This window comes from Clytia hemisphaerica, unplaced genomic scaffold (genome assembly GCF_902728285.1).
Source record: "Clytia hemisphaerica strain Z4C2 unplaced genomic scaffold, Clytia hemisphaerica genome assembly, whole genome shotgun sequence".
NCBI lineage: Eukaryota > Metazoa > Cnidaria > Hydrozoa > Leptothecata > Clytiidae > Clytia > Clytia hemisphaerica.
The window spans coordinates 183,638-205,965 of NW_027103392.1; the positions used below are offsets into that span (position 1 = coordinate 183,638).

Here is a 22,328-nt window from a genome sequence, read left to right on the forward strand (position 1 = left end):
ATTATCTCGCCCATTCAGGACGGAAAACTTGCAAATTAGAACCCACAGAAGGAAGAAAGCAAAATTCTGTTTTATTTTTCAGTGAAAAATACTTATCCCAGTAAGATTCTTGCGATTTCATTGGTCAAAAGACAGGTGGAATATAAACCGTATTTTTCCTGTCTCCTTCGTGCTCGATATTGTCGAATGCACTTTCGAATGTTTTTATCAAGATTTGAATGTTCAGGGTTGAGAAAGTCAACAAACAGAAAATGTTTTAATTACGGATCCCACTTTCACAGTTTGATTTACTTTGTAGCTTTTTGATGTAAGTATTTACTTGGAGAGTTCTGAAAGTTGTTCGTGCTTTTGGAAAACATGCAAAGGGACTTCAACGGGATAAATCGGGATAAGAACAGTGTAACTAATATTATTCGGAAAAAATACTGTTAAAAGCCAAATTTCAACTCTTCTACCACCATCTGAAGTATCTTTTGTTTTAAAGTGCTATTCCATTTAATATATAGGGGGTGGATGAACCTTTTCAAGCCGAAAAAAAAAGTGGAGTTCCTGGAAAGGTGGGTAAGTAAAGTCCCCTGTAAAAAATTTTTTTAACACTAATAAAGTGAAGTTGGGCGAATTAAATCGATATTTTTACCCTAGTAAATTCAAAATAATTTTTACCTCTTGGAAATTTCAGAATAATTTTTAATCCCTTGGAAATTTCAGAATAATTTTTACCTCTTGGAAATTTCAGAATAATATTTACCTCTTGAAAATTTCAGAATAATTTTTAATCCCTTGGAAATTTCAGAATAATTTTTACCTCTGGGAAATTACAAAATAATTTTTAATCCCTTGGAAATTTCAGAAAAATCTTTAATCCCTTGAAATTTCAAAAATATTCTTTGAGCCCTTTGAATAAAATTGAGATAATCATTTCAGAAAATATAGGTAGACGCTGCTTAGCCATACCACTCTGTAAAAAAAAACCTTCCCTGGAAAAGAGCGAAAGGTTTCCTCAAACCCCTTGGATTTTAGAACCCCATATTTCATTTGCCACACTCTGGAAATGTTCGTCGATCCGCATCTATGAAAATAAGTCGGAAGAGCCCATTTGTACTAGCAGGTTCTACTATTATTAATATTCTGTCCTCCTATCCATCTATCATGTAGCCGAGAGTTTAAGTCTAACACGTTAAGCTTGAATGTATAATTCCCCAGGGTGAAAGGTTAAAACTAAAGGAAACTTGAACAAGATAATACGTTGTTTGCAAAGCTTTGAAACGGTTCTGAAGATGGTAGAAGAAGTAGAACCGCATCTCTCATTCCAATCTTACTCAGGGATCTATGAAAATTAAAACCTTCTGTGTTTCAATGTTAGGCGCCCTAACGGTTTATAGTAACAAATATTCGATAGAAATTTTCATCTTTAGAGTAATAATAATGATTCTCAAAGTCATCAAAAAATAAACCTCAAACGAAACGTCTACATGATGTTTGACTATAATATATGCATATATGCTAAATTTGAATTAAGCCTTAATCACGCCTAATTACCGCCGCAGCAACATTTTCACCGGTTCATCTTATAAAACCTCACCGAAGAAGCGTCAGAGAGCAACTTTTTGCTGAGATATCTGATTAAAATACACTCCACCGTGAATATTGGACTATCAAAAAGTAGCGTTCTTTTCAATGCTGTGGGATGTGTGGTTCTAACTTCCTCACGTCTTTGATTCAATAGCCGATTAGTGAGATGTAATGAAGTGACCTTTTGACATGGGAAATTATTCCACCTACACTTTTCCCAAAGCCTCGGTAAATGCATTGATCGTTTGTATGATTTTGAGCTGTTTACGGTGGAGAAAGAACCCCTCAGCTTAAATAAAACCTTTTTAACAAACCGGTCGAAAAATCGACCAGCTCAATAACGATCTTTACCATAGTCATATATAATTTACCAACTAAGAGACATTTCCAACAGTATATAACTATAGCTTCCATTCACCCATTTTACATTTTGAAAAGCTCATTGTTTCAAAAGAATCTTCCAGAACCAGAAACAAAACCGAAAACAACCCCACGGGCAAAAGTCTGACTAAAAATTCGAAGGAACTTGTGACCAGCACAACTCGGTCTTTTTTATGACAATCTAAAATTGATATAACAACTAGGCTTTTTCGTGATCGCGACGGAGGGCGTCTTCCAACCCCAGGAGTTAATTTTACACGACATTTCACTGTACATATACCAAAACATATTCCTGATCAGGCCTAATATTGTCCCGTGATAAATTTTCATCCTATTGAAATTTAGGTCATTTTTTAATTGTTAAGTTAATTCAACTTTCTAAGTCAATTTAGACTTCACTTGTTCTATCACATCTGGGGAGGACTGAATATACAGTTCTGTCTTTCAATTTGAACATTTTGACAAAAATTTCCCGAATTTTCTTCTTTCTGTGAGATCGTAAACAAGAAGGAATCTAGGAAATTATGAAATTGAGTTGCTAACCTTTGATTCCGTATTTGTTCCTCGAGGAAGACCATATTAGCACAATAATTATGGTATGTTACATATTTTGTTTTCACTTTTAGTTTTGGCGTACTAAATACTTATTCTATTATCAATCTGGTCTGTTAAATACACCGTTACCAGGAGATACCATCCGGCACAATGTTACGATAATGTGCCATTATGCCAAATACGGAACAAATTTATTTTTGGTCGACTATGTTCATTTCTGGTCAGGACAACAGGACAACTACCTCACATGAAGGGCTTCGAACAATTTATGTAATATAAAATATATAGATAAGTTTAGCGTGATCCAGTTTCTTATATTACATAATGGAATTGGAGAATAAAAAAATGATATATTCGACCCGAAAGTGATAAATTTTACTTTAGATTATCTTTAGATTATCTTTGAGTGATTTTGTCGAAGAGATGAAAGAATTGAAACTGTTAGCAAAGATGGCAGTCGCTGAAAGTGATTTCATACTTTTCCTTTTCATGACTATTAATTAGTGGAGGTGAAAGGACACACCTTTCCCATACATTATCACATTAGTTTAGGAAGAGGAAGACAACCGAAAAGAAAGCACTCTACAGGCACGACGGAAGCTTTTTATATCTGGTACGGCGAATGAGGAAATTCAAGCGATTTTGTAGCGATTTTACCGACGAAGAGGAAAATTTGGGTTTTTTTTTGTGAAAATCTGGTACGGCGGCCGCCGTACCTGCCGTACCCGTCGCGTCGTGCCTGCTCTATGGTTGTTAAAAATAATGACAAATCAGAAAACAAGATGAGATGAGATGAAAATTTACACATCAAAATATTCGATGTTGTATTAAAAAAAATAGAAAAATTCATGCAATTTATGCAACATTGCACCAAAAATTCCTATCAAGTTGGATAATTCAATATCAATTATGTCGTTCTTTTTCTTTGATAGTTAGGGTTAGGGTTAGGGTTAGGATTTGTCGTTCTTTTTGTCGCTTTTTAATAGTTATTTGTTGTTCTTTTTAAATGGTCTGGAAACGTTAGATGAACAGTCTCTGGTACTTGAAGTAAGACAGTAGTTATGATGTGTCACCATGTGCCCTAGTGACCGCCCTGAATGAGGGGAAAGGCCGGTTTTGACGATGCATAATGATTCCACGCGTAAATTTTCGGAGCCTACAAGGCAGACACTAAGAAAATCGACATCCACTCCCCACACTGGGCTGTCGTACAATGTGAATTAGTAGGCCAGATTTTTTATCGACAGTCACGATACCTACATCAGACTAGTTCTGCATTACAATGTATACACATGTAATATTAGAGAGTAAAGTGATGTAGTTTACACGTTCTAACTAGTTCTAATTCCATTTTCAAGGGGGGTTGGATTTTTTTCAAATAAGTAAATGTATCGAAAAGCAGAGCGTCGTCAAAGAGAATTTTTTATTGACGGTGACTTTGAATATTAACGAATAATGGAGCGTATCGAATAGTAGAACATCGAATTAAAGAGCGTCAACTGTATCAAAATTTAATGGTAGGCAGTTTTGTGCGATGTTTGTCCACTACCATTTGACTTATCCATGGATGAGGAAAGAGAATAAACCATGGCTATTTGATTAGAAAGCATTCTGATTATTTATCGGTAGTTATAACACCAAAACAGGTACATACAAAAATATGACATTTTCCGGCAAAATAAATTTTATTTTTCCTTCAGAAATATTATATAAAATAATATATTGTTAGTTGGATGTAGAAGAGAGAGAGGAGTGGCGCCGGTAATTTAACGATTAGCACCTTATTTTGCACAGGAGAAACAGGACAGTTTCCATGGCAAACCTCCGATAAACATGGTGGATTAGCTGTGGCAGACATTGATCGATCAAATAAGAATCAACGAAGAAGGAAAGGTAGTCAAAGCAGTGCAAACATAGTAAAAAGAATGCAATCAAAAGGTTGATCAAAAGACAACTATGTATGCGGGGGAGAAAAAAAGAAAGATTAAGAAATGGTTTTTAATTGCCGTTGGAAAATTACTGCGTTGATTGATCTCTGCTTTAATACCACTTAATGACGTCAGACAACACTCCAGTAACCTTTACTAAATTGTCAAAATATAGAACTATTGATCTCTTAGTCAGATTAATAAGCTTTACTATATTTAACTTCTTAAATCGCATTTTATGCAAATTAAGCTGTAGTATAGACTAATGGAAATTAAAATAGATGTATAGGAAAAGAAGGAAATCAACAAAGTCGATTTTTTAAAAGACGAAAGTCGGCTTAGTTGGCTAAGTATAATAAATTCAATTCAATTTTTGACATACTCAATAACAAGCTTCATAAAAAGAAACTGATTTTTAGACTGAGTTGACTTCAAACGGGATGTTAGCCTCGGGGTGCATTGACGTCAAACTACTTTATATAGTCATGTTTTGCTGAAAAATGAGTTTGAAAATCCGATTTGCGCAATTCATTTAATTGGAAAGGTAGTAGTAATGTCTGTTATTTTTAGAGCGGTGCCACACTTGGTTGGGTTCTAATTGGTGACGCAATTCTTTTTCATATAGCCTACATATAGTGTATACTGGACGAACGTCAAAAACACTGATTGTTTTAACCCTTCGCACGTCAGTTGGACCAAAATAGCGTGAACATTCGATGACTAAAATGCTACCGAAACTGGGGCTTTCTATTTTTGATAAGCTATATCGCATAAATCTATATATGCCGTAGTCAAAAAATAAAACGCAAAAAGGGATGAAATCCTTTCATTACTTTACCAACGTACTTGAAATACTGAATACTTGAATACAAAATATCAATACCATGTGGTCCTATGCGAGGGAGCAACAATAAAAGAGAGAATTAAAGGATTTAAATATTTTTGAAGCAAAAAAATAATCAAGCTTGAGGCTCTGTAATAGTCAAAGATTTTGTAAAAGGAATGGCAACAGATTTATAACTGACGAAAATAGCGAGTTACTGTTTTTTTTTTGTTGGCCGTAAAGTCTTTGGTGAACTTTAAGGCCTAATTGACGTAATTCAAAACAAGAACATGGAACAAGTATCATTTTCATTGACGTTTTACATATAAGGCTTCTAGCACAAATTTTTGGAGTAACTAAAGCGAACAGGCTCATTTTCTAACAGGACCCATTTGATTTGATTTGGCAAAAACCTTCATAAGACCAGTCTAATGTTTAGTCTAACTAATATCACAACCGATCAATCATTCTTCGCAAAACAACACTTTGCTTTAAAGTGATATTGCGAATGTGACGATCCAACCCGGTTGTTCATCCAAAAAACAATCAAAACCGCGTTGCATATTTGCTATAAAACGAAAATGAAATGTTTATAATGATCGTCGTTTGATTTTGGTCCGATAGTTTGGATAAGGCCAATCACTGCGCTTAAAATCTCATTTAATATTCAATCCAAATCTGCTTGAAGAAGATTAAAGCATTGGGATTAACCTGGGTTGGGCCTGGGTTAGAGTGAATGATAGCCACGCTCGGAGTAATCAGAATCTACTCGACGATTAATTTCAATAGTAAGTTACCCAACTGTGGGTGTAGGTGGTCGGCGTGTACAATAGACAGAGTATCCACACGAAAGCTAAGAACACGTGTATAACAAGTTCAAATAGAGCACCAAAGTCTCAATGGTCATCATTGACATAATAGGGATACTGCATGATTAATACTACTCAAAGATAATAATAAGACTCGTGTCTTTTATTAAGACGCACACGCATTGTAAAATACACAAACAATAAGTCAACAACAACAAGGCTTGTAAACAACAACAAAAATGGACAAAATAGCCTAAAAAACAACGTCATCACAGATAACGGTTGGAGAAAAAAGGTTGGAGGAGACCTACACCAGATTACGTATGTAATTCAATACAGACAATGGAGAGAAAGTGGGCAGGCTATTTGAATTAATACGCGAGGTAATCTACCGTCTAATACTTTAACCAACACCACCGCAACACAATATCCTTTGAATTGAGATGAGATACATCTAATTTCTTGTTTGTTTAATTGATCAAACACTATGATGTCATTTCTCCCCATTTAGATCAACCCCTTCAAATATCTTCCTTTTAATGCAAACCCACCCACCTATCCGTGGATTTTGAAGCTTCCTTATAGTTGGGTTGGACAAACTTTGCTGCCGATTAGAGTATCAGCCAATGTAATAAAAGACTTCAGCTGAGTTTGTTATAACTGGCAGTAGCCACTTAGGGTGTTGTAGTGTAGTGGTTATCAACCTTGACTTCCAAGTAGGAGGTTCCCACTCCGGTGCTTGGATTCACTTGGCAAGTGAATGTATCTTTGTTAGGGTCACTCAGACCATACGAGAGGAATTGGGTACCATAACTATGATTCAAGAGTATGATGAAGAGAAACGCCTTCTACAGTGCATCGTATGGTCGAACCCGATAAATATTTACTTACAAATCAAAATGAAAGGCATTCCCCCCATACTCTTGAATCATAGTTATGGTACCCATTTCCTATCAAATCGTTCGAGCTTAATTACTATATACACCATCAGAGCTGCATGTCACGAGCACGGAATGATAGGTTTAGGTGAACACATTAACTTCTCTATCCAAGGATAGTTATAATTCTTTCATGAGTAGAGTATATTCAATTCATTGGATGGACAATCTCTTCCCCTAACTTAAGTTTGGTAGTCAAGGTTAAAAAACCAATTGGACGTTACAAACCTTCTATCGTTGCTCTACGACGAACAATGCTAAGTCATCTCGAAGATGCATCCAAGGGAAAGTCTACTCTGGATGGTGTGCAATGTAATTTTAATCTTCCAAAAAATTTTCGTACATAAGGCTATATTGAGGGTTAGTGAAAAGTCAACAAAACTTGTTTTGTCCAGGGGGTAAAGTTGCTCTATTTGGGGGTAATTTTGAATGCCCGGGGGTCAACTGATGCTTGTTCGGGGGTAAACCTACAGTCCGGTAGGTCAAAAGTCACAATGTTCGAGTGGTAAATTTCCAAAAATTGTTATATCCTCCAAAGAGTAGGAGCGATAATATATTCATTTAATTTCATGAAGATTTCATGGAATTACATTTTCATTTTAGGCGACGAGCCTAAAAAATTTACCAAAATAAATTCATTAAAATAAATAAACAAGAAATTCACCAAAATAAATTCATAATAATAAATAAACGAAAAATTCACCAAATAAGAGCAGGTTCATTTTATTGTATCGTCGGCAAAATTATTTGACAAAAGGCTTTTATATTTTCGATTGTATCTCATTTCAAATTATCCATTTTCGATTGTAACAGTTAAAATAAGAATACCTTCAAATAGTTTTGTTTTCAATAATTTCCTTGTTTTTATCGAACCTTTTCACCAAAAAAGGTCAGGTTGTTTGTTTCAAGCGAGAAAAATAGGGTATGTTTATAATTAGAGGTTATAATGAACGAAAACTTTCGGTTCGTGAGAATTGCACATTTGTTACTCTACTTAACATCATCAAGCCGACGTCGTTATAATGCATTTCAGATTTCCTATGTGTTTTGACCCAAAACAACAATTTTGACCACTAGAAAATCTTAAAAAGTGTTTTTAAATCCCTACCAGTCTCTGGCATTTCCATCATATAGATCATGAAAACACCCCTGTGTCATAGACCCACTGGAAAATTTGGCATGAATTTCGTCCCCGGCTGGAAAATTACCCTGAAATTTCATCCCAACTCGAAATTCAATGTTTAAAGATTGTACTCTAAAACTATTCCTACTGGGTTTATTAACCTCGGAACAAAAAACTATTCCCATAGTGATTTCAATAGGAATTTCTATCCCCGCTGAGGAAAAAAGTCCCACTTGGGCTGTGAGACAGGGGTGTATGAAAAGGGGAACAAGGAGACAAATACAGTCAGGAGTAATACCTTAAATAAGGCGTATACCTTGTTCAAGTAAGAATTCCAAATTTCTATTGTTTGATACTTCCTATTTAGGAAGTAGTGGGAATATTTTCCAAACTAGGAAAAAGGGCACTCTCTCGTCTATACCTTTGGAAAGAGCACGAGAAACTGAATTCCCATGGTGATTTTTAGAAAATTCCACAGCCGGAATTGATCACAATCTTCAATTTTAAAACAACCTTAAAGTCTAGTCTACATGAAACGAAATCGGCTTTTTTAAAGGGTGTAGAAAGAGCTTTACACAAAAAATACAAAACAATTTAAAATGGTACCCGACGTTTTTTCAAGAAATCTTTAAAAATACCTTGAACAAGGTACACCTACCTTAAACAAAGGTATATGCTTGTACCTTGTTTAAGGTACATCCTAAACAAGGTATACACCTTGTTTAAGGTATTATTAACTATTCTCCTTTGCTTCCTGTCTTCTTCCCCTGAATTTATGGTTCCAAACCTAGTTCCAAAGATAAAACAAAGATGAAAAAAGATTCCGTCTGTAGATTTTGATAATTTTTTCACTACTTGGTCAATCAAGGACTCCTCTTTCCTTTGTGCTAAAATTCAACATGCCCTTTTTCCTTAACACATTTAAAATCGATGTTTTTTGAGGAAATCTTAAAAAATACCTTGAACAAGGTACCCCTACCTTAAACAAGGTATATACATGTACCTTGTTTAAGGTACATCCTAAACAAGGTATACGCCTTGTTTAAGGTATTACTCCTGACTGAAATAAACCAAGAAGTTGGAACTATACATTTTGATTACATTAGAGTCTCCATCAGAGACTCCATTACTCGAACTTGTATAACCCGAATGTCTCCTTGACCCGAAAAAGTTTTCTGGTCTTTTCGATAAACGAAACCTTATAAGAACATATAGAAACAACAATTTATTACCTTTACAATTGCAGTTTTTCTCAATTTCATTCACAATTGTAACATAGAATAAAAAGTAAGTAATACTCGCGACCGAAGTTGGAGAATATCCGAAGGTTCCTGTTTCGATAACTTGATACTCAAAATGTCCCTCCCCCCTGGACTACTCTACTTACCCTTCATCCTTTCCTTAATTGCTGAGCATTAAGTATCATTTTGGTATGACCCGGCCGGGGGTTGAACCCATGATCTTTCTCATCGTAGCCGGATGCTCTACCTTTGCACTACGATTCACTACTAGTGTATGGACACCTTTAAATTGCCATTAGGGAGACTCGGACTGCTTCTCAATATTCCCCTTAAAATCAGTACTAAAACCCCTTTTGAAAGCAATCTTTTTCAACTGTTTTCTAACTTAGGATCATGTCTATCATCTCAGGAAATGGTCTCAAAGATGAGATTAGCGACAGTGTTAAGTTTACATACTGCATTTTTCTTGTTTGGAGAATTTTGAGGAGTAAATTTTTAAGTCCTTTCTGATAATAAATTGCTTTTCTAAATGTTATAAATTTTCAAGGTAACTTCATAATGTCGTCAAAATGGAAGTACCAACACATTGCGGGAAGGAGGGGGCGGTTAAAGATCTTTGATTCTTCTTGTCTTAGAGAAATAAGAAAAATCCATTAGGTTAATACCGAAAGTGAGGCTGCAACGAAAATTCAGAAATTAAAAAAATACTATTTAAGACTCCAGATAGAGTCAGCTCCGGTAGCTGTGGTTAACCACCATTGTGTTCTGAAGGACATTTTTAAAGACATCAATTTATTTATAAAGATAATACTTTAGTAATAACAAATTCACACTGTAAATTAGGAGTCTTTGCCTGGATGAATACTGTCTCGTTCAAGTTATAATACTGCCTTTGAGAGTAAATACAATGTGAAAAAAGGTAAGGCAAGGCAGGACACGGTGAAGAATATGTTATCCAGACAGATTTACTGTATCGTTCAAGACACAGCGGATGAATTCACGTAGTGGGTGAGAATATAATGTAATCTGAACAACTTTAGATAAAACATATTTTACAAGGTTACAACTATTTTTATTATTTTCAAAACCACGACACGCCAAGAAATAGAGAGAGAGCGAGAGAGAGAAACGTTTTGTGATGGAAACAGAAATTTTGTATGATATTCATTACGCACTATGTATTCCGGTTATAGAAACGCTGTCAAAAAGAGATCAAGATTGACAATGACATATATAACTTAATATGGTTGAAAATCTAAAATGGATATTTCTTTTCTTTAAAAAAACTGTTACAAATTCATACAATTTCTCACAGATAGACGTCATAATGTAGGCTTTAAATTGTATCAACCCAACCAATTCCATTACCCCCGGTTATGATTGGTTGCATCATTCAAAAACAATTACAGTATAATAATTACATTAGTCATCAAGGTAAAGTTAATGCGTGAACCATTAGCTCATTTCCAGGATACGTGCTAGATTTGCACAACATGAGTTCAGATAGGTTCGTGATAAAGAATGAAGGTGAATAAGGACTTAGGTTAAATGTGTCATGAAACAATCCAATGCCAATAAAATTGACCACGCTTCCTGAATAGGAATGTCACGAGGTTCGTTAAGAAAAGAAGTCCGTGGAAGAATGTCTTTTTCCAAATAATAATCAAGTCAAGCCAAACAATAATACGTCATGGTGAATTTCATACCATTAGAAAATGCATTAATGTTTTCGTAACCAACCAAAACTTTCCTGGATAAAGACTTCATTAAATGTGTTAAGACAAGGCACCGATTAGCATTTTATTTGGAAATTCAACCTCGACAGAATTTCTTGGATTTTAATGTCGCGAGCACATTAAAACACACAGTTCTCGGAAAATGTATAGTATAAGTCTATTCAGTTACTTTTTCATTGTTCATCAACGTCAGGGTGTCTTTTATATCGATGCATGGTTTGACTCGACCACAAATTCAAAAAGCCCCATGATTCTTGGAATATAAATGTCAATGTATATGATCAATTACAATCCAAAAAATTTTTAATTAAAACAGCGAGGTCCAGACAAAGCCTGTAGCATTACACATTGGGCCTCGTGCGTCAGAAAATAACTCTACGTTAATTAATCGATGGGTTTTTTGAGCCATCTAAAACAATTTCGCTTTGAAAATCTTTCCTGGTTTCAGTTTCTAACACGCCACCAGGGTATCATTGATGCCCATTTTACGCCAACTCAATCGTTAAGGTGACCCGCCTGGATTTTCAGGGAGTATGATACCATACGAGAAAGACAAACTACTGTAGTTACAACAGGATTCAAACCTGTTTTGGACCAGCTCCTGTTGATCCAATATACCATGCGTGCGACGTCTATGTTCATAATTACGTCATTATTACGTCATTCAAAACAGTAACAAGCAAATGCAAAAATGTTGAATGAAAGAATGTTATGATACAATGTAATTATCATACCTTAGATTTCTTCTTAATGATGGCGCATTTCGTTACCATGACTACCTCATTCGTGAGCGTTTATCGTCGTCGTGAGGCGTTCGTTTGTAGCGTGGTGCGTCGCTCGTTGATGGGAAACGCCTTTTTCCGTCACGACTCTCAGTTGACGAGTGTTGTCTTCCTAAGGGTTTTGAATTGACAGGAATCGGGCGACGGAAAGGCCTTTCTATGCCACCAAATCTGAGCTGTCCTGATTCTTTCTTACCGCCAAACCCACCCCCAAACCGCCTCGGTATCCAACCTTTTAGTGTGCGTTCACATTCCCTATCCACGACTACTTTTTGTCCATCAATAACTAAATCACCTGAATCACGAAGCGCCTCCTCACAATCACGCACACACTTGTATTCCACGAAAGCGTAACCACGGCTCTTCCCGCTGATGGCGTCACGGACTAACCGGCAATTTTGTAGGTCCCCGTATCGTGAGAAAACGTTGCGTAAACTGATTTCTTTGGTTTGGTTTGGTAAATGACGAACCATGAGCGTTTTTTCGGGATCACCTTTAACCTGAACATAAAAATAATAAGATAATATTTTGACTTGATTCTAAACGCTTCATACATTGGGAGTAAATGACAAAACAAGTACGGTGTTAGTTTTTGTCTTTTTGTTTTCGGAGTAGTCTCTTTTTTAACAGCTCGTCTAATAGTTCTTCTCCCCGAAATTTAGCATAAGAAACCTCAAAATTTTCAATTTAAATTTTGAAACTATGAGAATTTTGGACTAGGTTGATGAAACAAATTAATCACTATAAATCCATGTATTGCATATGGATGTGGTCAAACAAGTGACCGTAAAACACATCGAAAACTTTCCCCAGATTAATAAGATTCGTTAAACAATCTGATTGAATTGATGTTAGTCGATCGTGATTTGTACTTAGAGAACATGAATTCTTATTACCATTCTAAACAGGTTAAAGAAATACATGATGGTGTTAGTTAGTACTTTGTCGCTAAAGTAGGGTCACATTGTTGTTATAGTAGGGGCGATCCCTTAGCTCTTCGGTTTGAATGTTTTTACCTTTAGCTTGATATGCGTTGTTTCTGAATTTTAATTAGCTTTTTGAGATATAAGATATAGTCGACTCGGGAAAATCGACTAGAAATGACGTCAAAACGCAACTTTGACGTTAATTTTCTCGAGATAGGTTGAAAAATCGACTGTAAAAGTCCTCTATATCGTTTTTCGAGTGCTTTCGATTGGTATAAGTATTGCATAAGTATAGCATATTACATATGGTTTTATTGACTTTGAAATTTGGTCAAATTTTTGGGGCCAAGGGGCTTTGCCTGTGACGACAGTTTTTGAGTACTAAAAAATTTCCTGGGCCTTTGCGGAAGCCCCCCCCCTTCGGGAAAAACTCGCGGGTCCTAAGGGTTTGTCCCTACAATCAGTCACAAAATGCTTGGCACTAAAGGGAACTTCACCGGGGTGTTTTGAAACCACAATCGATTTGTAAGTGCTCTAAAGTAGGTTCGAAGGGTAGAGTTTTAATTCTGAGTTTTAACGCTAGACTTAAGGCTTAGTTAGGACCTTAGGATCTGAGGATCCAAAAGCTCAAAAATGGTCCAGTAGGGCTTGAAATATAGCCTAGAAACCAATAAATCCCTCCCAGATCGAAATAATCGATGGAATCAAGTTGAAGGCCTAAAAATTGACATTCTCGCTCGAACTTCAATTTTCAAAAAATGGTAAATTAGCCAAAAGTGCCAATATATTATGGCACTGATTGTACTATTAGGTGTTCTAACGATAATTTTCACGAACTCATAAAAAAAAAAATTTCAAGGTCAAATGTATTCAAAATATATTTAAAAAATCTAAATCTATGCAGGATTTACGCAACTTAAAATTTGAGGCGGTAACTAAGGAAACAATCTTAACCATTACATGTAGGAAGACTCTCGATTCGTTACCTTTGAGAAAACTGAGAAGTGCATTAGTGCAGGATCCGTCGATTCGTCACCTACAAGTAATACGCACTTGATTTCACATAGAGGAAGAAATTTTGAAGATTTTCTTTTTAACAGAAGGTTGAATATACTCTACATTTTAAAGCCTTTTTTGATGAGCGGAAAGAAAGTACGCAATATGTAAAAGCAACCGCAACCTTTCAACATTTTGGACCATTTCTCAAGAGAATTAGCATTAATATTTTTAAAAGTTGTCTTCCATTTAAAAAAAACTAAGTAAAGTACATTACTCTGAGTTTCGTGTTTTCACACTAGTCATATGTACAAAATGATTGAAAAAAATTGAAATTCGACGTAAACAGTTAAAAAACTGGATAATTGGTGCAATAAAACTAGGTAATAAAAACAATGATGAAATCATTACCATTAAAAAGTATTGAAAATAAAATTCATGATTTGTCCGGGGGGACCGATTCGAGGTTCGATTCGAATTTTAGAATAAATTTGTTGTTATGACGACATTTAGAAATAAGTTCAGATCTTTTGTTAACGAGATCGAGTTCTGACGTAATTATATAAAATTTTTCTGTGAGACAGAGGTTACATTTTTTTGAGCCATTAACATACGGGTGGGCGTGGTCGATAATTTTCCATGACAATTTCGGCTGTATATTTTTAATTTGTAGGTCCCAAACGTGGTTGGATAACTCTGTTGACGCTCTTTTGGTTTCATATTTGAAGGTGTGTTTATGTCCGTACCATCTTTGTTTGAAGGCGTTTGCTCTTAAGCCGATATAAAACTATATAAACATTGATTTGCCACATTTGTTTTATTTGAGAATTAGCATTACATAGTTTTGACGCTTTTAAATGTGACGAGCAAGAGGTACCTTTTTAAAGGTTTTAGTTTTACATAACTGTTCCCGTTTCATATCAGGCCAGTGTCTCTGTCCTATTGTTATATTGCGTTCGATTTCGTGCTGAATAAACAAAGCATTGTTTTTTCTTTTACCCATTCTGACCAATCTTGTTCCACATCCGTGTCATATCAATGTGGAAAAGCTTGTAAACTAAAATTGATGAGTAAGCAAACGATACCACTTGTATTTGAAAAGAAAACCTTTAAATAAGGTACGTATACAAGTACGAAAGGGCGTACAGGGCCAAGTGACATTCAAAAAACAGCGAAACAGAAAGGTCAGGCCCAGCGTTTTGAAAGTTTATGGAAAATAACACTGAGACTGACATTTTTTCATAAGATCAAACCCATCCTCAAGGTTTAGTTTGAAAATATTAATTAAAACTGATGGCTTTGACAGGACAAAATGCAACTTTTTCACAGCTGACAACAAGTACTTCTAACGGCCATAACTTCCATCACAATTGGGAAAGACAAACCGTCGATAACATTCCAAGGGCTTAACCATTGAGTTTCAAGCCCGAAGGGCTAGAGGTCAATCTCTAACCTTTCTCAGGCAAGAAAAATTGAAGCCTTAAAATATGCGCCGTATTTTTGATGACGGATTGAATCTAGCAATTCCTTTGTTTTCGAGTGATATATTTTTCGAAATTAAGCGGTAAATTTTAGTTTCAATCTGTCATTTGTGTAAAAACCAGGCGGGTCGCTCAAGGCCGCGCAACTTTGGTAGGATTTGTTGGCTTCAAATCCTACCAAAGAGATTGACTTCTAGCCCTTCGGGCTTATACTTCATTGGGCTTAACTCCTGAAAAGGGGCTGGCAGTGAATGTATTAAAGGAAATTTAGTTTCAAAGAAAATCAATAACTGACATTTTAATAGACCTTTTCATAAATTACGTCACGAACATCCCTTGCCTCGTTTTGAAATTATTGCCATGGGTGATTAACTTCCAGCGGATTTTAATAAAAACTACTATCTATTCATAAAAAAATCATTTAATGTGTCAAGGGACATAATCACCATGGTAATTGTTTGAATTCGAGGCAAGTGATGTTCGTGACGTAATTCATGAAAAGGTCTATTCTTACGGTATGTACCTTTAAAATTTGAAAGAGTACATTAAATAGCTATTGTATTTTTTTCAACCTTGGTGTTTAGTATGGAGTGCTTTTAATTGAAGCATCCTAGGGCTGAATAAATTTGTCAAAGGTTTTTATTGGAAGGGACATCCTCTAAAATGCTTAGCTTTTCTTTTGAGTTTTTAAGCCTTACACGTCGCCTTCAGTAGAGACCTTAACTTTTTATCTAGAAGGGATGCTATGATAAAAACATGCGAGGCCAAGGAGATCAACTTTTTTCTTGAATAAAGAGAAAAAAACTCAAAATCTAGCGCTTTCTTCTGACCACAAATATTTATTTTTAACAACAGATTTCGGAAATGTGAAAAGTCTGACATAGACAATGAAATGTGGGTGTGAAGGGAAAAAAAGAAGAAAGATGATTGTGAAAAACATTTCAAGGCAATGACAAAATTGCATTTCACGAAACGTTAACAAACCAAAAGCTAGCTTAAAGATTGGAAATGATTGCTCAAAGTATAACCAATGAAGCCGTACATGGTATGAAGTAACAGGCGAAAAGGAGATTGTTAAAACAACAGCCTAAATCTTTCAGTTTCAAAGCTTGGCAACAAAAGAGAATTTTCAAAAAGCGAAAAGCAGGACTAAAACTAAACCCCTTTTCCAAAGTTAGCTACGAAACTCCAAGTTATAACGCCCGTCAAAGATGGGCGTGTATCAATTTAATTTTAGCAATTACCTAAATTCTTATGGGGCACATAAAAGCTGCTGCCAAGCCATGGAATCTTCGTGAAAAGGGGAAGGGTAAGAGGTGGAGGGTCGTTTAAAAATGGGGGTTAATATATTTGGACAAAATCAGTGGTTTTTGTTGAAACTAAATTGTGTCCACTAAATATTTTCACTTCAATATTTTTTGCTTAAATTTGCAAGGTAACTTTTCGTGAAATGTATTTTTAGGGCACGGAATCAACTTGTTGACACCTGTTGGTATCGTGCATTTTACAGACCGGTCCAAAATTACCATTATGGCGTATTAGGCCTAGGTTACTGTATCTACGGATTGAAATGACTTACACTTTTGAAAAGTGTTAGGTATTGATGATGTAGTAAGTTTGCAGCCAAAAAACGTAACAAGGGCAAAGGTTTTGCAATTTCAACCTAAAAGCGGCGTTAATTTTCTATCATTATTTCTCAATTTAAAGGATTTTAGGTATGATTCGAAGACGAAAATTATCCATCGTTTTACTCCATATTTAAAACTTCAGTGAAATATTTGATATATTAAAAAATCAGTGATTTTCGATGGAATTTTCAACAGTTTATTACTGAAAATGACATTTTGATGTAAATTTTAGTCATTATTTACTAATTTGAAGCATAAGTAGCCACTTTTACAAATTTTGGCGTTATTAACGGTCCTAATTGGCGTAAGCCCAAAATTTGGCTGTGGCGTAATACGGGTCGGTGTAAAAGGGGCCGGCGTAAAAAGGGCCGAGAAGCTTTGCTGATAGTAAGCATTAAGAAAAGACCTGTCGGTAATCACCAACCATACACGTGGACCAAACTGAAGTTTTGCACTCTTCCTTCATAGTCAATATTTACCACTAGTGGAAATTTCAAGTCAACAGCTCCAGAAGTTCCTGAGTTCCGTCAGAGGGTCGATGTATATTTATAGAGAACGGTCTACAAAGTACCAAGTACTCATGGGACCATTTTTTTTTTCGTTACTAGTCTCTTTTAGTTGATAAACCAGCCAAAATTCAATCAAATCGAACGAGCCAACCGGTCAACAAAATCAAAATACAAATCTGGTCGAACAAATTTAGCAAATTATCTCTAATTATCCATAACTACCACTGGCCAAAATATCAAACTCATAGCACTCGTTAATCTGACCCCCCCCCCAAAGATGCTGCTCTTAGTAAAGAATAAGAAGATTTCTGCTATTCTCAATCCCAAGTAGACCAAATAACAAGAATTCTTTTAACAGAGCAATCGAGCGAAGTCTGATATTTAATCTAGCCCTGACTACTTTAGGCGTACAAACTTTCGCGAGCAGAAACTTTCGCGAGGACGAAAAATCGCGAAATTCACGACATTTACTTTCGCGAATTTAACGAAAAAATATTTTTCGCGGGCATAAACTTTCGCGAATCAAGACGCAAAATTGAGAATTTTCACATGAAAAAATGCTTAGATAGGGACAAATACTTCGTGGATTGGCTTGAAACATTTGTCCTTTGACTTATTAGTCTTTTAGCAGGCTAAAAAATGCCAGAAAAGTTACATTTTATTTAAAGTTTGAAGTTTTACAGATTTTCTATTTTATCAAGAATTTTTCGCGAGCATAAACTTTCGCGAATGGCCCTTCCTAGAATTTTTAAAGACATTTACTTTCGCGAAAAGGGCCAAAATTCGCGAAAATCGCGAAAGTTTCTGCTCGCGAAAGTTTGTACGCCTAAAGTAGATGCTCGAAGGTTTAAAGTATTTACTTTTTCTCCAATGTAATGACACATATCTCATTTTCTGGTGTCTACCTTGTATATTCAAAGCTCTTACTCAAACCTAATTCCCTTTACCTAATCTCATCAAAACACTAAGGTTTATATAGATCATCCATTCAAACAGATTCAACCAGCGCCACGCTCTACTCTAAAGACCGCGGCAAGCGCGATAATTCAACACGCTAGTTCAGCCGACTTCAATTGAAGCCCGATTGAACTTTTCCTGAGAAAGAGAGCAAAAGCGACTAGGTTCTCACTTGTTGTACAAATACTCTCGGGTACCTAATAGCCGCCCGTCCCCCCCCCCCCCCCGCTAATTAATTTTTCGAAAATTTTCCACCCAGGACATTCTTATTCCAACCACCCCCCCCCCCTTATTAATTTTTGGGAAAATTTTTTGAAAGTTCCCTCTTTTGTCCTAATTCTGCTGTATTAGCCTCCTTTTCAAAAGTTTTCCACCCAGGACATTTCTATTCCAACCCCCCCCCCCGATTATTAAGTTTTGAGATTTTTTCCAACCCCCTTGCTTATTCCAAACCCCCCGGCTATTAGGTACCTGAAAGTAAGTATCTAGGTGTGGTTGTTTTGCTCCAAAGCTCATTTAATATTCATCCTGAATGGATGAAAAACTTGAAAATAGTACTATTAGCCCGGACAGATCACCTTAAAGAGTTTGACTAGTTGAATTTCAAGCCGAAGGCTAAAGGTGAATCTTGCTAATTAAACGTTTTTATGCTTATAGAAGCAAAAAGTGGCTTTCAGATAAAAACGAAATAAAGTGGTTGGCTTGCAGGTGACAGGTTCAGGTGTGCAAAACAAGTTATGGTTCGTAAATAAACTTTGCAATATATCGTAGACATACGATTGAAAGAAGCTTACAGCAAATTTCAGGATCCGAGTTGCACAATTAGATATTATGTAGACATTCACTCAGCTTCAGAGCTTTTTCTTAACGTAAAACGGACAACTTCAATACAATATCAAAAATAACTTTTGGCAGTTTGCCTTGATCGGTTATGCAAATTATATCTAACGGTTATGAACTTGGCACAGGAATCAGCTGTGTAACACCAATTTCACAATTCGGTCAGAAGGTATTTCGTGTTTGTAACCTATCGGATATCGGCTAGAATCTAACCGGTTGGATAAATTCTTCCATATCAGCCTTTCAGCAAGTAATTCCCCTCTTCAAAAATAGACATAAATAAAACGTTGACACATCACATATTTTATTGGCTAGCCGTACAAAACCCACGTGTTGGCTTTCAAACAATCAAACCCCTGTAATTACGATAAAAAGGAGAAACAAAATGAAGCAATATCCAAAACAATAATGAATTTTTTCGCTTAATTGATTTGATACAGTAATTGTAAAGAACCGTCTCCGCTCAACCCCCTCAACCAAATTAGTAAAAAAACCGTAAAGACGTCAATCAAACAGAAAGACATTTTGCAATCGCGAACCTAATTGTCAGTTTTTCATTTATAAGAAGTTTGACCCAAGTCTTTTACAGCCGACATTGGCCTTTTATGGGATCATGTTAAATTATTGTCAAGATCAAACTAACCAACCTAAAAGTGTAAAGTATTATACAAGACTAAAATTAAAAAAGGGACCTTTCCTATATGATTAAATGGAATAAAAATAGTTATTCTTGGTCTTCATGTATGAAATAAGGAAAACATAACTTTCTATTAAACCTTAGCAGTTGCTTCAAAAATGTAAAGAATGCCAAGGATTACAGACAGCATTTAGTTTTACTAGGAGACAATGACAAGAAAAAATCTTAAATTTTGATCAAACTCGTTTCCAGGCCAAAGTATTTAAAATACAAGCCGGTCAAATATGGAATAGAAGAAGATTCGGCAGATTGGCTAACCTGGTAAAATAAATCCCGGTACAGATATGAGGAGAGAAAGGAAAAGGAGGCTGGAACGGAAAATCAAAAATAGCCCAATCAGCAGATCTCCCATATTTAGAAGATATGAAAGTAAGTGATTGAGCAATTTTCTTCATTTAACGGATGGTAATAAAGAAAAAAAGAAATTGGTTAAAAGGAGTTTTTATCCGTGCGTCACACAAATAGTGGCAGATTACATATTTCGTGCTAAAAGGTATTACATTTACAGGAAGAAAATTCGAGTAAAAGTATTGCCGAAGGCATACATTTTTTATTCATAAGAACAATTTCACAGAACATCGAGGCTAAAAATCGTCAAAAAATAAGAACAATTTAAGAGCAATGCTTTCAATTTCAAGCCATTTAAAGGTCAAAGCATTTACAAATTTGCCATAAAATTAAGAAAAATTTTCAAACTGGAGGTGCCGAAAACGTAAGTATTATAGTTAAAGTCTAAAAAAGAAAAAAGTGTAAAGTGCACTACTTAGTTTGAGTGAGCAAATACATGAACTCATAGATAGAATATCGTGACTCTCGTGGAGCATAAGACGATATAGGGGTAAGTATAAAAGTAGTGAAGTTCGAGAGATCCACCAAGCATGACAAGTAGCAAAGTTACTCAGAAAGGAAGGTCGGTCGATTTACATATACAAGCAGAACCGTAAAGCGCCCTAATGTGGCAGCAAAAAATATTAATTTCCAATAAAATACAAAAGGAAAATGGATAAAGACGACATAAAAAACACCGAAATAGAGCTTGCATCAATATAGACTTTCAAACCATAAACAGGGTGTCTACGGATTTTTTTTCGGGATTTTCAAGGTTTTTTTGGTCATTTTTAAGTGGTTTTTCAAGGTTTTTTGGCAAAAACTTTGGCACTTTTCAAGGTTTTTTGAAACTCAGTTGACATGGCTCTTTACAGGAATTTTGTTGTTTTTTTTCAGAATAGAGGACAGCAAATAAAATTTATTCGCTTTTGGTGCCCGGAGAATTACTTCCACAGTTAAATTCCTATCTCCCTCTCGAGAACAACACTACAAAGAGAAATAATCCAGCTCCCTAGTCTTCCAACTGTAGAAATAAAGAATTAGAAGCAAAACCAATTGTTTACAGTGACCGAGGAGGCGCAACCATGGTTTGCGCCGACGAGAGAAAATTTTGATTTTGACTCTTTCAAATGGCTAAAAAACGCCTTGTTTTTGATTTTGTCTTTTACTAAAATCAATTTCCAAAAGAGTTGTTTTAAGGAATCTTCAAAATTTTAGTGATGAACGGCCATTATTCCAAGACGCCCTGAAGCGATTTGAAAATTGGGGAACAGTCGATTTCTTAGGGCTCATGCAAACATAAAATTAGTGACAAAAACTCAGCTAATGATAAAAGAATATGTTGCATTCGTTGCGACAGAATCGCAACAGAAACAGGAAAATATGGAATTCTCTAAATGTTATATTATAAAGGTTAAGCGCCGCAGGCGGTTTTTTACTTATTCTTACTTTTCGAATGACTGGATAGTGCTTTTCAAGGTCTTTAACGATTTTTCAAGGTTTTCAAGGTTTTTCCCAGAAAATTGATAGTTTTCAAGGTTTTCAAGGTTGGGTGGTTCATTTTCAAGGTCCCGTAGACACCCTGATAAATACTTATTTAGAAGTCCAAAACAATTTGTCAGTTTAGTCTCGTCTGAATTGAATTAATCATTAGATTGTTTATTCCAGCGTACATAGGATTGTGATTACGAGTCGGTTATCAGCCTAAATTTTTGCTTTTGATGCAATTGTAAATCTATTTTAGCTAATTTGTTAATCTTGGTAGCATGGATTTAAAGCCATTTTTCTCATAGAGATTATACTACAGTAAAAAGTTACAATAAATGGAATATTTGAATATTATCAAAATTGAAGAAAAATATTTTCACCTGATCTAAATATTATTCTAACCTTATCCGAGAAAAAATGTACCACGATGTATGAGATTTTTTGTCCAAGAACTTTAGAATTTCATAAATACCCTGGTTACAAGACTGATATATTAGACTAAATAATATCTAAATTAATAAAAACAGAAAATGTTATTGGGCAATTGAATATTTTCAAATTTACGGGAAAACGTCTTGAGAAACGAATCAA

At 35.4% G+C, this 22,328-nt stretch overlaps 1 protein-coding gene across 5 annotated transcripts in view; it reads right to left on the reverse strand.

Moving 5' to 3' along the window:
- LOC136824854 (U11/U12 small nuclear ribonucleoprotein 35 kDa protein-like) overlaps positions 1-22,328 on the reverse strand; it is a 69,280-nt gene that overhangs the window by 42,230 nt on the left and 4,722 nt on the right. For 3 of the 5 annotated variants that reach the window (XR_010849179.1, XM_067080829.1, XM_067080832.1), the window contains exon 2: positions 11,841-12,388. Coding sequence is in view for 4 of the 5 variants with exons in the window: in XM_067080829.1 (XP_066936930.1) it covers positions 11,882-12,388 (507 nt within the window). In the remaining variant the exon portion in view is untranslated. Of the gene's footprint in view, positions 1-10,604; positions 12,389-22,328 lie in introns of those variants that run through there. The other 2 variants (XM_067080831.1, XM_067080828.1) reach the window with 2 other exon arrangements.